General features: G+C 39.7%; 1 protein-coding gene across 1 annotated transcript; it reads right to left on the minus strand.

Annotated features, from left to right (window-relative positions):
• Positions 1-859: 859 nt before the first annotated feature.
• Positions 860-10,715, minus strand: lhx2b (LIM homeobox 2b; the record flags this gene model as incomplete). Its single annotated transcript, XM_080433402.1, has 5 exons — positions 10,581-10,715; positions 8,928-9,133; positions 7,490-7,869; positions 3,182-3,384; positions 860-1,153 (listed from the first exon to the last, which is right to left on the minus strand). The coding sequence occupies exons 1-5, from the start codon at positions 10,698-10,700 to the stop codon at positions 860-862; spliced, it is 1,203 nt and encodes a 400-aa protein (XP_080289528.1). The 5' UTR covers positions 10,701-10,715.
• Positions 10,716-14,698: the final 3,983 nt, after the last annotated feature.

Here is a 14,698-nt window from a genome sequence, read left to right on the forward strand (position 1 = left end):
TTTTATTCTATCGGTTAAGATCTGATGTGGTGAAGATAAAATAGACTGTAAGGCACATGGCAGTCATATGATATTGTATCCTGTGTTTAATCTCAGATTTCCAAATGTTGTGTTTTTTTTTACAATCCTAACAGTGACTCCTGTACAACAACATAAATACTGTGCTGGAAAAAACAAGATTTTCCAAAATTATGCTTTTTTTTTTTTTTTTTTTTTCCCAGTCTCTTTCTGTAAACATTGAAAAATGCAAATCAAGTCTCCGCAGTTCTGGACAAAACAACAACATCAAAATAACAACAACTGTTCCGTCTGCAAGGCTTGGCCGCCTCACTAGGCAAATAGTCTGTAATGGGCTCAGAGCAAACGAAATGCTATTTTCTTTTTTCCCTCCTTCCTTCCTTTAGGTTCTCCTCCTGTTCAATTCAATTCAATTCAATTTTATTAAAGTGTCAAATCACAACAAGTTGTCTCAAGACACTTTACATGTAGAGAAGAGACCCGACATCCCACCCTGAGCAAGCAATTTTGCGACAGTGGCAACGAAAAACTCCCTCTTAACTGGAAGAAACGTCAGGCAGACCCTAGGCTCTAGGGTGGCGGCCTTCTGCCTCGACCGTGTCGGGGGAAAGAAGAGAGAGAGAGGGAGAGACAGACAGCCAGGGCCAAGTTCCGACGGAACCTTCTGCGGCAGGAGTTCCGTGTACATGTCTTCATCGGTCAGGGTTTTCTACCGTACATCCAGGTGAGACAGAGGGGAGGGTCGGCGTGGCGGGGAGAGGCCGGTGAGGGTGCTCGTTAAAGGGGGAGGATACGGAGGGACGAGACAGAAGGGAGCAGGGGACAGCAGAGGAAGCCTCCATCAGAAGAGGCTGGTGAGGGTCGTTTGTGAGGGGCTCCTGCACTCGTGCACGTCCATGCCCCCGGGCACCGAGCTGAGGACGGAGGTGACGGTGGGCATGGTGGGGTTGGTCAAGTCCGTCAGGGTGGTGGGCGTGCTGGACGGGCTCATGGAGCCGTTCGAGATCTCCGAGACGGGGCCCGACGGCGTGCCGCCTTGCAGCGTGGAGCCATCCGATGCACCTTTGTCCACACCCGTGTTCTCCTGCCGCAGAAGGTTCCGTCGGAACTTGGCCCTGGCGTTCTGGAACCACACCTGCGATTTGCAGCCACGGCAAGCAGCAAGGTGAAGAATATAAGAAAAACAAAACATAAACGTTATGACAGTCTTAGTGAGGGAAGCGTAATGATAGAGCTGTATGGCGGGGAGGGGGTCACGAGGAGAAACGCTTCATCTGGAATAACAGGCATGTAAAATAAAATAATAAAACTGAATGCATCAAAGCAAAATGATTGCTTTGTTTTCTGCAAGCGATAATTAAATCAGCAGGATAGTTTTTCTTTCTCCTTTTTTTTCCTTTTACAGATATTTTGATTCAGAAACCTTTTTGTCTCTCTTTTTTCCTCCTTTTACAATCCCCTAGATAATATGCTGTCATCTTTGTAGAAATCAAACGCTCTGTGTTGTGCTCTCACTCTTCCCATGAGCTGTATAGCGATCATTTTCTTTTTAAATCTTTCAGTCATCACAATAATATATTATCCACTGAAACAGAAAATCCTTGATCTGTTTGATTTCAACACTGTCCTTGTAATCATTGCATTCCATTAAAATAACCAGACTGCAAAACAATATCTTCCAATAACTTAGACATTTAAATAGTAAACTGTACTGGGTTTAAATATATATATATACTGTGTATACATATATCGTATAGACTTTTCTCAAAGCAAGCAAAACAATTCTCACAATTCCATTCCATTTGAGAAAATGTTTTATAGAAAAACGACAGGTTTGTATTAGATATAAGATAAGTGCTAGAAATCCTAGAAATTATATGATTTGCACCCGAGCCCAATGAAATCCTCTAACCCCACACAAGCAGATATTCATCACATTCTCCAACAATAACATTTACAGATACTCTAGAAGAGTGAATAAGTTGTCACAATAACCCAGGATTATCTTGTTTCCTTTGCCACCGCACTTTTTGCATTCTTTTATCAAGTGCTGTACAAATAAAGCTAATTATCATATATTTCCCCCTCATTACATAGTGTTAAATCCTCCGTTTTAGTGTAATACAGAGAGTGTAAACATGGACCCAATTGGACCAATAAGGCATGTCAAGGAACCCCAAAATGGTATGAATTTGGCCGCGGACCCCCATCTCAAATATTTTGTTCCAGGGACCCCCAGAGGCAAATATTTGAGTAAAAAATGTCGTCTTAAAAATACATATATATCCCAAGGTTTGCACAAATGTTCACGATTTTTCAAAAATAGCAGATCTACAAGCTCATAGGGTCTCACCAAGCGCGTATTACAGGTAACTGAAAGCTTGTATTGGTGAAAATTGGTGAAAATTTGATTATTTCTCTACATTCCTTTTAGAACAAATAATTTCTTTGACTTAAAGGTAGGGTAAGTGAGTTTCTTTGGTTAAAATAAGTGTTAAATAGCTCTATATTCTGAGTACTCATTGCTGTAGAGTGTTTTTTCAGTAAAAGGAGTCTCCTTGTCTCTCCAGCTCTTTATAAAACAGAAAATGTATTTTCGTTTCAGTTTCAGTTTCATTTCTAATTTTATCCAATCAGGATAGAGAACTCAATCAGGATGTAGATTAAACAAGTGAAATTGGAAGTGATGACACTAAGAAATGAGCAGACAAAATTGGAACTGGAACACTATAAAAATGAAGCTTAAAAATGGGTACTTTCTCCTGATTGGCTGAGATTTTGACACCTACCGGAAAATGTATTTTCTGTTTATTAAAGAGCTGGAGAGACGGGGAGACTCCTATTACTGAACAAACACTCTACAGCAATGATTACTATCAGAATATAGTGCTTTAACCTTTTAACAAAATACTTTTTGTTTTAACCCAAAAATATCACTTACCCTACCTTTAAATATTCCAAATACAGCTATGAGCTTGTATATCTGCTATTTTTGAATAGCCAAAGTATAAAAGGTTAAAATGATTGTGACCCTATATTAACACATTTTGCTGGGGACCCCCTGGAACCCCCCCAAGTACCCCTGGGGGTCCCCGGTCCCCACTTTGCGAACCAATGCTGTAAGGGCCATTTTTTTTACTGTGTAGTACAAGCTTTCAGTTACCTGTAACACGCGCTTGGTGAGACCCGTCTTCTGTGCAAGCTGCTTGAGGTCCTTGGCATCTGGGTTGTGGTTGATGGCAAAGTAGGACTTCATGGTCCTCAGCTGGTGGTGCTTGAAGGAGGTTCTCATGCGCTTGGTCTTCTGGCTCGAGCTGTACGACTCTCTGTCCATGGAGTCACCGTCATTCTCATTGCAGCTGAGCGCTTTAGGGCAACACACACACGCACACACACATTAGCATGTGTATAGACAAACGCACACATGTGGTACACAGGACACAGAAACAAATACAACATTTGAGACCATGTGAAAGACCGATCCAATTCATATGTGGTATTACTATAATGTTAAAATCAGTGTGTGTGTGTGTGTGTGTGTGTGTGCGTGCGTGTGCATGTGTGCGCGCGTGCGTGTGTGTGTGTGTGTGTATATAAATATAATTTCATGTTTTAATTGACTGATTAATCAAATAAGTGTAACCCTTATTTTGAAAGTGATGATTCACCATATTTTGGTGAAAATTGGATTATTTCCCTACATTCCTTTTAGAACAAATAATTTCTTTGACTTAAATATTCCAAATACAGATTTGACAATATGAAGTGTATTGCCTACATTTTTAATATTTTACAGAAAGGATGAGTGGTTGGGTGGGGAGAGAGAGAGAGATAAATCAAAACAGAAGGAAAGGAAGACATTGAAGACTCCATGTCACCAATTAAATTCAGTTATAACTTTAGCACATCATTTAGCACAAATATGATGATTAAAAAAATACTTTTCGTTTGGGTCATTCTAGAAAATGTAATTTTAACGTGAGCCAATCAGGAATTATTTGCCTTAAAAAATGCATCTGACATGACTGAGTTAAGCCTATTGTCTTAGTTTTTTTTTAAAGACTAAATGTGAAATGTGAATAAACAGCTTGTGTTTCCATTGCATTTGTTGTTACAACTCATAGACTATGTAGCCTAATTGGTATGTGTTTACTTCAGCCCTATACATTTCGGCCATTTGAAAATAGCTGATCTACAAGCTCACAGTGCATCACCATGTGATGCATTGTGAGCTTGTAGATCTGCTATTTTCAAAAGATTTTAATACATTTTATTCATTTGAAAACTTGTGTAATGGGACATTCTGCATAATGAGTACTTTATACTTTTGGTAGCCTACTTTAAGTACATTTTGATACCAATAGTTTTGTACTTTTTTACTCGAGTACATTTTTTATTCCGTACTTTTACTTGTAACAAAGTATTGTATTGATACTTTTACTTAAATGTAACGTGAGGCAGTCAATCCACTGAATGCTGAGCCTCAGAAATGTGACACATATTTCCCGGATACTATTTTCTTGGCACACGTCAAAGTGTTGCTGCGACGTGCATAACAGTCCGTCTTCCGTATTAAACGCCGCAAATATGAAAAAAAATTAGTCACTGAAAATCATCAGAATAACACTTTCACTTAATTAGCCCATACAAACGCCAGACATAGCAAATGTCTGTTTTTGGCAAAAGCATATGGGCAACAACAATTTCATAAACTGATGATGCTGAGGATTGTTTTTTAGTTTAGTCTTCATTGCTCAGTCCAAACAAATTTGCTACTACAAGCACCATCGATAGATTGTTTTCCAAAACGATTTTCTCCTATGGTATAAATTAAACCAGTGGTTTTCAACCTGTGGGTCGGGACCCCCAGGGGGGTCCCCACATGATTCCCAGATGACAGTAAAGATGACAATGTAAGGACTTTTAAGACCTTTTTAATACCTAAAGAAAATGTTTAATGAAAAAAGTAATCAACGAACTATATAAAAACTGGTCAAACATTGGCCAAATCAAATAGTCAAATAATATAAGAAAGAGGGAAAAAAAAGAAAGAAGCAGATCTACAAGCTCACAACACCTCATAACAACACATGGTGGTGCTTGTAGATCGGCTATTTTCGCAACATTTATCTGTGGAACCGAGTCAAACTAAATGTATAGTCCCTCAACTCCTACATTATGATTATTTTGAGGGGGTCCCCAGTTCAAATATGATTATTTTGAGGGGGTCCTCAGTTCAAATATGATTATTTTGAGGGGGTCCCCATGGTTCAAATATGATTATTTTGGGGGGTCGCGGCCTGAAAAGGTTGAGCACCACTGGTATTAACGTCTCAAGTTGAAACCCATACGTTTTGTTTCTACATGTCAACAGAAGAGGGCAGCACCTTCCAGACACTCTCTCCCCCTCCCTCTCCTGTCAGGTGAGAGTTGTATACGATTCAATATTTATGTCTCATCTTCATTTATAACACAGTCGAAAGAAGTCATCATTGTTTGAGAATTTTGCCAAAACCGAAGTGAGAAACGAAAGGAAGATAATTGTGTTAAGATGTTTGTTTTTTTTTAAAGGGAGAAAAAAAGTCTGTAGCCCATCTGTTGCCTGTCTGTCTGTATTGTCTGTTAATAGTTGGCACTAGTTGGTCTAGTTGTTTATTTTCTAAAAGCAGCCAATACAAAACACTGTCTCTCAATCTCCTTGGATCAAGACTACTGTATGATCGATGTATTTTATCGAGTCTGACTTTTACTTTCGTTCATATAGATATGTAAATGTCAAAGTCGATAAAATACATCTATGATAGTCTCTTGATCCAAGGCTAATCTCAATCCAACGCATGCATCTTAAGTACAGATTTAGAATTTAACGTAGGCCTATACGACTAGCAAGACAAGACTTATTTTATTGGCGTGTCACACAGGTTACTTACTAATGACACACACACACACACACACACACACACACACGCACGCACGCACGCACGCACGCACGCACGCGCGCACACGCACATTTCTTCCACTGAATAACTCATCAAGTCCCATTGATCTCTCTTTTGTATACACCCAATTTGGCCCCGTCCCATCCCAAAGGCCCCCGAATGTGCAAAGGGCGAGTAGGGGAACGCAGGAGGACTATGAAGCCTGACAAGTGGAAAATGGCAAAAGCGAAAGCCGGAACTTCAAAAAACTTTTCCCCCAAAGAGGCCATGGGGTGGGGAAGGAGGGGGGGGGGTCACCCTTCCTTGGTCAAATGCATGTTACAATGTGTTAAATATAATAACTGTGATCCCGATGTTACATAGGCAGTATGCCTGCCATTTTCGTAATGTTCTGTTTATTAAAAAAAGAACACTATTGAATCATTCTAAATGATTTTTTATCTAGGCTAGTGTATTGTTTCTGAGTGAAACGAATGCCAATGTTCCAAAAACTATGCTATAATAATGCCAAACAGGCTATAATATACTGTCGATAGTGTTGTTGGCTTGTTGTTTTTTATTCAATCAAACCCCAAAACATTAAAATAAATTACACTTTCAATTTTCATGTCCTGAAAATAGTCTAGTGAGGGGGGTTAAAATGATAAAAAGGATATTGTTTGGAAATATGCCTAGGTTTTATATTATTGCAGTCATTGTAAACTATTAGGCATAGCACCCTTTATTTATACTACATTATTAACGAGCATTAGAATCATATCCTGCTAAATTGCATGTTTTCTTTCATCTAAATTAGCCTAGTACAACAGTGCTATGTCTGGGCCTAACTTATACTTTCAGACCAGTTTACAATGTCTTACAGCCCTATAGACGTATTTTCGTGAATGTTGCTTTAGCCATTCTGCTTATTAATTATTCAATATGTCCTGGCATTATACCCTAATGCATTGGTTCCCAAACTTTTTAGCTCGAGACCCAAAAGAGAAATTTGATGTCTCCCCAGGACCCAAAAGCTAGTGAAAATGGCAGATCTACAAGCTCACAAGGGGTCATCACGACACGTTGTGAGCTTGTAGATTGGCTATATTTTCACTACTTCTTAAAACATGTTTTCTAATTTATGGAATTTCTTTCTTTTTTTTTGTATTCATGAAATTCTTTAGAAAAATCGTTGAATTTGTTTTTAATTCAGGATTTATTTTTACGTTTTGAAATAATAATAATTAAAAACAAAATGTTTAGGGGATATTTACTCGTGACCCATAAAAATGTGTCCGCGACCCACAAATGGGTCCCGACCCACTGTTTGGGAAACATTGATTGATTCATTGATTGATTGAATACTTTAATAACAGTTTGCAACAAAAAAAAGCACAGAAAGTAGCCTACAGTTCTATACAAGGTCTGCTGAAAAGGATTAAAACCCATGAAAGCACTATATGGCGTGTTTCCATTGGGGTCCCGTCATGTGTATGCAATTCATCGAAAGTGCCCTATAATGTTCGCCTTGTTGTGTGTATTGCGGTTCTTACCTGCGTTATAGGCCGCTAGCTCCGCTCCGGGACCCGGGCTTTTGCGTTTCCTGGGGCGGCCCTTCTGCACCGTCCCCACGCCGTTGAAGTAGGATAGTCCGAGGCTGTTGCCCAGTCCTTTGTGCGGCACGTTAACGTCCGCGTGGTTGTTGTTATTAAAGTGTGTCTGGTGGTATTCTCCTTGTATGAGAGTCTCAAAGTGCAGGCGACAGTACACCAGGCTGTCCTTCATGCCAAAGTGGTCCCCGGTGGTGAGCATCTTGTTGCACGTCGTGCACGTGAAGCAGTTGAGGTGGTACACCAGGTCCCGGGCCCGCATCACCATCTCCGAGGCCGAGATGCCGAGGTGGCAACGGGCGCACCTCTGCACGGAGAATCTTCTGCGTGAAAAACACAGGAATTCTCATCAGTGAGTGGACACACAAAAACTCAAAATACACACACGTGCATGTTGTTTTGGTAATCTTCTGTATGTTGTTGTTTTTTGCAATGTGTTTCAATTCCAGTGGTTCTCAACCTGTGGGTCGGGACCCTCTTTTTCCATAGATCCTCAGATGACAGTTAAGTGTTATACTTTTAGACTTTTAAGACCTTTTTAATACCTCAAAAAGAAAAAGACTGCATCAAAAGTAATCAACAAACTATTTTATAAAAACTGGTCAAACATTGGCCAAATTGTCAAATAATATAAGAAAGATGCAAACAAAAAAATGAAAATAGCCGATCTATACAAGCTCGCAATGTGGGGCATTGTGAGCTTGTAGAGTGTTTGTCTGGGTAGGGGGGGTGCCCCAGTTCAAATATGAATACGTTTTTGGTGGGGGGGTCTGAAAAGGTTGAGAACCACTGTTCTATTCTATTCTGTTGATATTCTATTCTGTTGAGGTTATTCTGGGGCGCCTTGGAGGCCTAAAACATTGTGGTTCATCATGACAACAATTGACATTTGGGCGTCTGTAATTAAGGTGACAGATTTTGAGATGCGTGTGATTATTCGTTTTCCAGGCATGTGGGACACAGAAAGCGAGAGCATTTAAGGCCTATATACTTTCTTTTGATTTGTGCCTATTGTATGCGTAAATATAGGGGTTTGCAGCGTATTACCCAGGGTGTTGGTTCTCAAAGTGGGGTCCGGGGACCCCCAGGGGTCCTAGGGGAGGTTCCAGGGGGTCCCTGGCAAAATATATATAGCGTCACAATTATTTTAACCACTTTATTCATACTTTATACTTTGGCTATTCAAAAATAGCAGATATACAAGCATTGGTGCCAAGCTGCGAGATCTTTTAAAATATACATTTTGTTTATCTTCTCTTATGGGGGTCACTAACGTTTTCAGATTGGGGGTCCGCGGCCAAATACATATAATTTTTGGGGTCGTTGACATGAGAAGGTTTAAGAACTATACTGGCGTATTATTACCCAGGGGATCAATTACCTGTAGTAGTCCTCCTTGCAGTAGATGCTGCCGTCCTTGCTGAAGCAGGTGAGCTCAGACTCCAGGTTGAGTTTACACTCGCAGCACTTGAGGCAGCGCATGTGCCACTGCTTGTCGACCGCCAGCAGGTAATAACGGTCCGCTATCTTCCTGCCACAGCCCGCACACAGAGCCACCCTGTCACTGTTCAGACCACAAGGCATGGCCTGGAATATACAATGTATATAGCACAAAGGAAAAGGAGGGGAAAAAAGAAAGAAAACCATGTCAAGTTGTTTCATTTTTTTAAGGCCAGCCATATAATATGAGTCACTTGTTATTTATCTGTCGTCATGCAACGCCTCAATGGAGCATATTGCTTGAGTATTTTTTGTTCTACAAATAGGATATGGCTTAAGGCAACAAAAAAAGAAAGAAAAAAGTGAAATGGGCAAATACGAGTATTTAATTTATATATTTTTACAAAGACTTGGGAAATAACACACACACACACACACACACACACACACACACACACACACACACACACACACACACACACACACACACACACACACACACACACACAATACACACACACACACACACACACACACACACACACACACACACACACACACACACACACACACACACACACACACACACACACACACACACACACACACACACACATACACACACACACACACACACACACCCACACACACACACACACACTTTTATTCCCCAACGTTATCAGTTTGAAAATTTGACAAGCACAGTCAAAAATATTTAAACTAAATATCTCACAAATTTATTTCAGCCATTACCATTGCCCATTTCAATACAAAGATTTTTTTTCAATTGATCTTAGTATAAGTGATATACTGTAGCTAATATGAAATATTAACAAATAAGGGTGTGAAAATAATAGTGTCATGTTAACCATTCTAAACATGAATTACAATTTCCCTTATTGCTGACCATGGAGTAAACATGATGTTTACATTTGGAGTAATTAAATCTGTCTCAATAATCTTTTCAAAGGCTATTCGGTTTATTTTTGCTCGATATTAACTAACAATAATATTCTTTAATTTGCCTTTGTCTAAATTGCATTAGTGCGTGTCCACAAAATACACCAATAACAAAGTGTGCTACTACTTTTAAATAGTCTATTTAAATGCTATTATTTCAATGACGATTCTCTATTAGAGACAAGAGATACAATAATTATTAAACTACTATTACTAGCCTACTTTAAAACCACGTTTCGCCATTCACAATAATTGTGTAGTTGTAAACCTATTGCACTTGAATTGTTTGTTAGGCCAAAATAAGTTTTACCGGATCGTTTGATTACCAAATCTTTGTGTAATATGATTATTTGTTTTTACATTACAACTTGAACCCTAGCATCCCTTTCTGAGGAGAACTTTAACCAAAAATAGCAGATCTACAAGTAGATCGGCTATTGTTGACAAAGAAGTATAGGTGTAAAGGGGAAAAGAGCAGACCAAGTAAAAAAAAAAGTTTAATCTGAAACACAATTTTATACAATATAGAGGGGGTCCCTGCTTCATCTCTCTCTCTCTCTCAGCTATAGGGGGTCTTTGGCCTGAAAAAACGTTGAAGAGTAGACCCCTGCTCTATAGACTGTCCTTTCCTTACCGTGTCTGATTCCCCCATATCGATGGCCGAGCTGATGCCTGCCGAGTCGCTCTTTCCTCTTCGGTCCATTTCTTCCACCACACCATGTATGTCGCCTCCGGGGAGGCCATGGAACAGCATCGTTGCCGCGGACGGAAGGATATTGTAACTGTTTTCTTCAGATCTGCAACCCAGGATTTCCATGAGACGCTACAAATCTATCGCAGCCCCCCGTTGCAGTGGCACTTCAAATTGTCTTCTCTTCCCCTGTCTTCTCGGTTGGTTGTGTGACAAGTAAAGAATTCCAGATCAGGAAGAAAAAGATTGAGAAAATGGACACGTGTTCTCCACACACTACGTGATCATCTGCCAATGGAAACCGTCATCCGAATCTGTGCAGCTCTCATTATTAATAAGCTATGATTAATTAATAAATATAGGCTGTAAGCGAGGTAGATTCACTGTCTTATACCCGATGTGACTGTAATGTTTTTTTTAAGCAAGATAGCTATAACAATGGTTATTTTTTTTTCTTTAACCATGAATTGACTTATAGCTAAATAATGTCCATTTAAGCATTAAAAAACATACCAACTACAGAAGCCCCCGTTGCATTGGTTCTGTACCGGTGCCTCCTCGTCGGGATTTGGATCATTTGGAAGGCATTGGCCAACGAAAAGAGTCCTTTTGTTGAGCAGTAGTAACTCTGTCAACTGACACCGTCGCTATACATCAAATCATCTACTGTATTAGACTCTAATGCATACGAATGGTTTCCAAACGAATCGATAGCATGGCAAATAATAAATCAAGAGAGAGCATTAACATCTTCTTCACGTATTAGCAACAGCTCTATACGCCGGGTTGGTTCTCATTCAACTATGTATGTCCAAGTTGCTGGGTGGAAACAGCGAAAACTACACACTATACCTGCACAAGAAAACGAAATGTTTCTCATCGGTGCGTAAAAACAAAAACAAAAAAACGCATGGAGACGAGAGAGAGAGCCTTTTGCTTTAAAATCCTTTTCGGAAGTCTGTCTGCGAGGAGCTGTTTTCCTTTAAAAGCAGTGGTATTATTATTATTTTTTCTTTCTCCCGTTGCCAGGAAAGCTGCATGTGAGTAATCGAAGAGGAGGAGTTGACTATACATTCAGTTCAAGTGTCTGGTAGTAGGTAGCCCCCCTATCACTGCTCTGGTCCCTGGTAGCCCCCCCTATCACTGCTCTCTGGTCCGCGCCTTATCAACGGGGACCCTTACGTCACAGATCACGATTTATGTTCATTGGTTGTTCAACAATCACCGAATTGTTATTTTACCGAAGAGAGAGAGAGAGAGAGAGAGAGAGAGAGAGAGAGAGAGAGAGAGAGGTATACGGTCTCTCTAATCCTTGCTCGGTTTCCCCGTGGCATGGATGGGACTCGTCTGTTTATGTGTGTTGTCTGTTGTATTTCAAAACGCTCAAATGTCATATAGTCATTCCAAAGGCCTGGATCAGAGGAACAGATATTGGATTTTGGTTTTGCCTTTGGACTTTTGATTTTGGGATCTTTTGCCTTCCAAAAGATCCCCCAGTTGTGCCCAACAAACATCTTCACACTATTATAGTGTGGAGATGTTTGTTGGGCACAATTGGGGGATATTTTGGATGTGTGCTGAGGTACCATAGCTGGTGTGTGTGTGTGTGTGTGTGTGTGTGTGTGTGTGTGTGTGTGTGTGTGTGTGTGTGTGTGTGTGTGTGTGTGTGTGTGTGTGTGTGTGTGTGTGTGTGTGTGTGTGTGTGTGTGTGTGTGTGTGTTATTTTTGCCTCTGATAGCCTGTGATATAGTCAAATGTTATGCATATTGAGCTAATCACTGGAAACTATCGGACATGGCTAGTATAGGCTATACTGTTTGAATAGGCCTGTACAATGTGCTTCTATAGCTAAAATATCATAATAGACTGCACTTACATATTTTGGTAATTCATCTAATTTAAAGTCAACATTAATATAACAATTTGCCACAGGTGTCAGTGTCAAAAGCAGGGTGCGTTTCAACTGCGCATGTTATCCTGCTGCCCAAGACATGTATAAAAAAAGGGGGAAAGAACGCGAGAATGGAGATCATTACAATGCGGATATATAAAATGTATTAATAATAATAGCCTAATAATGGAAAATTGACAGTTTAGCCTACTGTTCTAGGCCTAACATAACCTTGGTTTGTTTACTATATCAAACTGAAATAATTAATCCCGAAACATCAACAGAATATGGGGGCTTTTGCCATGTTGCAACGTTTTGAATAGTTTAATGCGCACATTATTATTATTATTATTTAGAATATTAGACACTAGCTTATTTAAGAATTAGAAGTAGCCTGCCACACCATTCTGAGGTGTACATGAATATAGGACAGGAACATCATGTCTGGCCATATATATATATATATATATATATATATATATATATATAAATCTGAGCCTATAGGCCTATTATTTGTGTGTTTTATTCATTTATGTATAGGCTAACGAAACAATAGATTTCTTCGACATTATCTTGTTTATAATACGAAGAGGTTCAAGAGACACATTTGAATCGCAGGCACTTCTGGGTCGCTATTTCAGTGGTTCTCAACCTGTGGGTCGGGACCCCCAGGGGGGTCCCCACATGATTTTTGGGGGTCCTCAGATGACAGTTAAGTGACAATTTAAGGACTTGTAATACCTAATACCTAAAAAAAAGAAAAAAGTGAAATGAAATTAAAAAAGTCCATTACTGCATCAAAAGTATAATCAACTAACCATTCTATAGAAACTGGTCAAACATTGGCCAAATTGTCAAATAATATAAGAAAGTGTCAAAAAATAGCAGATCTTCAAGCTCACAACGCCTCCGTTGCCAGGCCTTGTGAGCTTGTAGATCTGCTATTTTCACAATATTTATCTGTGGAACTGAGTCAAACTAAATGCAACGCCTCAACTCCTACAATTCCAAGTGTTTGTTTGGGTGGGGGTCAAATATGATTATTTTGGTTTGGGGGGTCCCTGCAGTTCAAGTATGATTATTTTGGGGGTCTCGTCACCTGAAAAGGTTGAGAACCACAGCGCTTTTTGACTCCTTGTTGTGTCCGCTTGTTCACCAATAATCCGTGTTCTCATCAGCCAGACAGAGAGAGACTGCTGTGTGGCTGCAGTGTGTTGAGTCCCGGTTCTGAAGCCGCTCATAATTAGCTCTCTGCTCTTAATTGGGAGGGAATATGGACCTCGTCATCAGAGGAGGAGAATGAGGGGTTAGTCAACACAAAAGATGTAGTTGCCTGCATGTGGATCAGAGAATTAGATATTATCACACCTCTTGTTTTCCCCCTCCACCACGTCTTACTTTCTTTGTCCAAGAAACACAATTTGGCCAACGAATTTGCATAATATTGCAACTGAAAAATAACTTGAGTAAAACGGTCATAATGATGCAAAAAAAGAAAGTACTAAAATCCAATCCAACTTCAACTATATATAGCCTATTACACATACACTTTTTTATTTATTTATTATGGGTGAAAGATCTATATTTTGCATAAGAATAGGCTATAGTCAAAATGACCATGGCACAAAATCAACAATAAAAAACAGCATTGTGACTCTAGACACTTATGTAAATGTTTTGTTCCTGCGTGAAACAGGCTATTGTAATTCTTATTCATTTCAGTCGCCCCTTGAAAAATACCTGTGCCCTCCACGCATAAAAGCCTGCGTTTAGGCTATTGTGAAGTTTTATAGCACAAATATGATATTAAGCTCCCAAATCCTTATGCAAATCAGCCCCTCTGTAATACCCTTAATTGAATACATGCATATTTATCATCTGCGTTTTCTATCTGGTATAACGCGGGGCTTATACATTAAACATTGTGGCACCGGGCATGTCTGCGGGCGTGTGTGAAATATGATATTAGGAGGTTCTGTGAGATTAGGAAAAAATATCAGTTTATGTGGGGCCTCTGTGTGTACGTTTTCACAGTAGTAAGTAAACCTATAAGGTAGTCCGCCGTTTTCTAAAACTGTCCTGATTTAGCCTATATATGTTAACTTTGAGGAATTATTGCATGCATTCATCGAATTTGTGTCCATAATTATCGATATACAATTTAGCTTTA

The sequence above is a fragment of the Gymnoscopelus braueri genome (genome assembly GCF_963280865.1).
Source record: "Gymnoscopelus braueri genome assembly, chromosome: 7".
In the NCBI taxonomy this organism is placed as follows: domain Eukaryota; kingdom Metazoa; phylum Chordata; class Actinopteri; order Myctophiformes; family Myctophidae; genus Gymnoscopelus; species Gymnoscopelus braueri.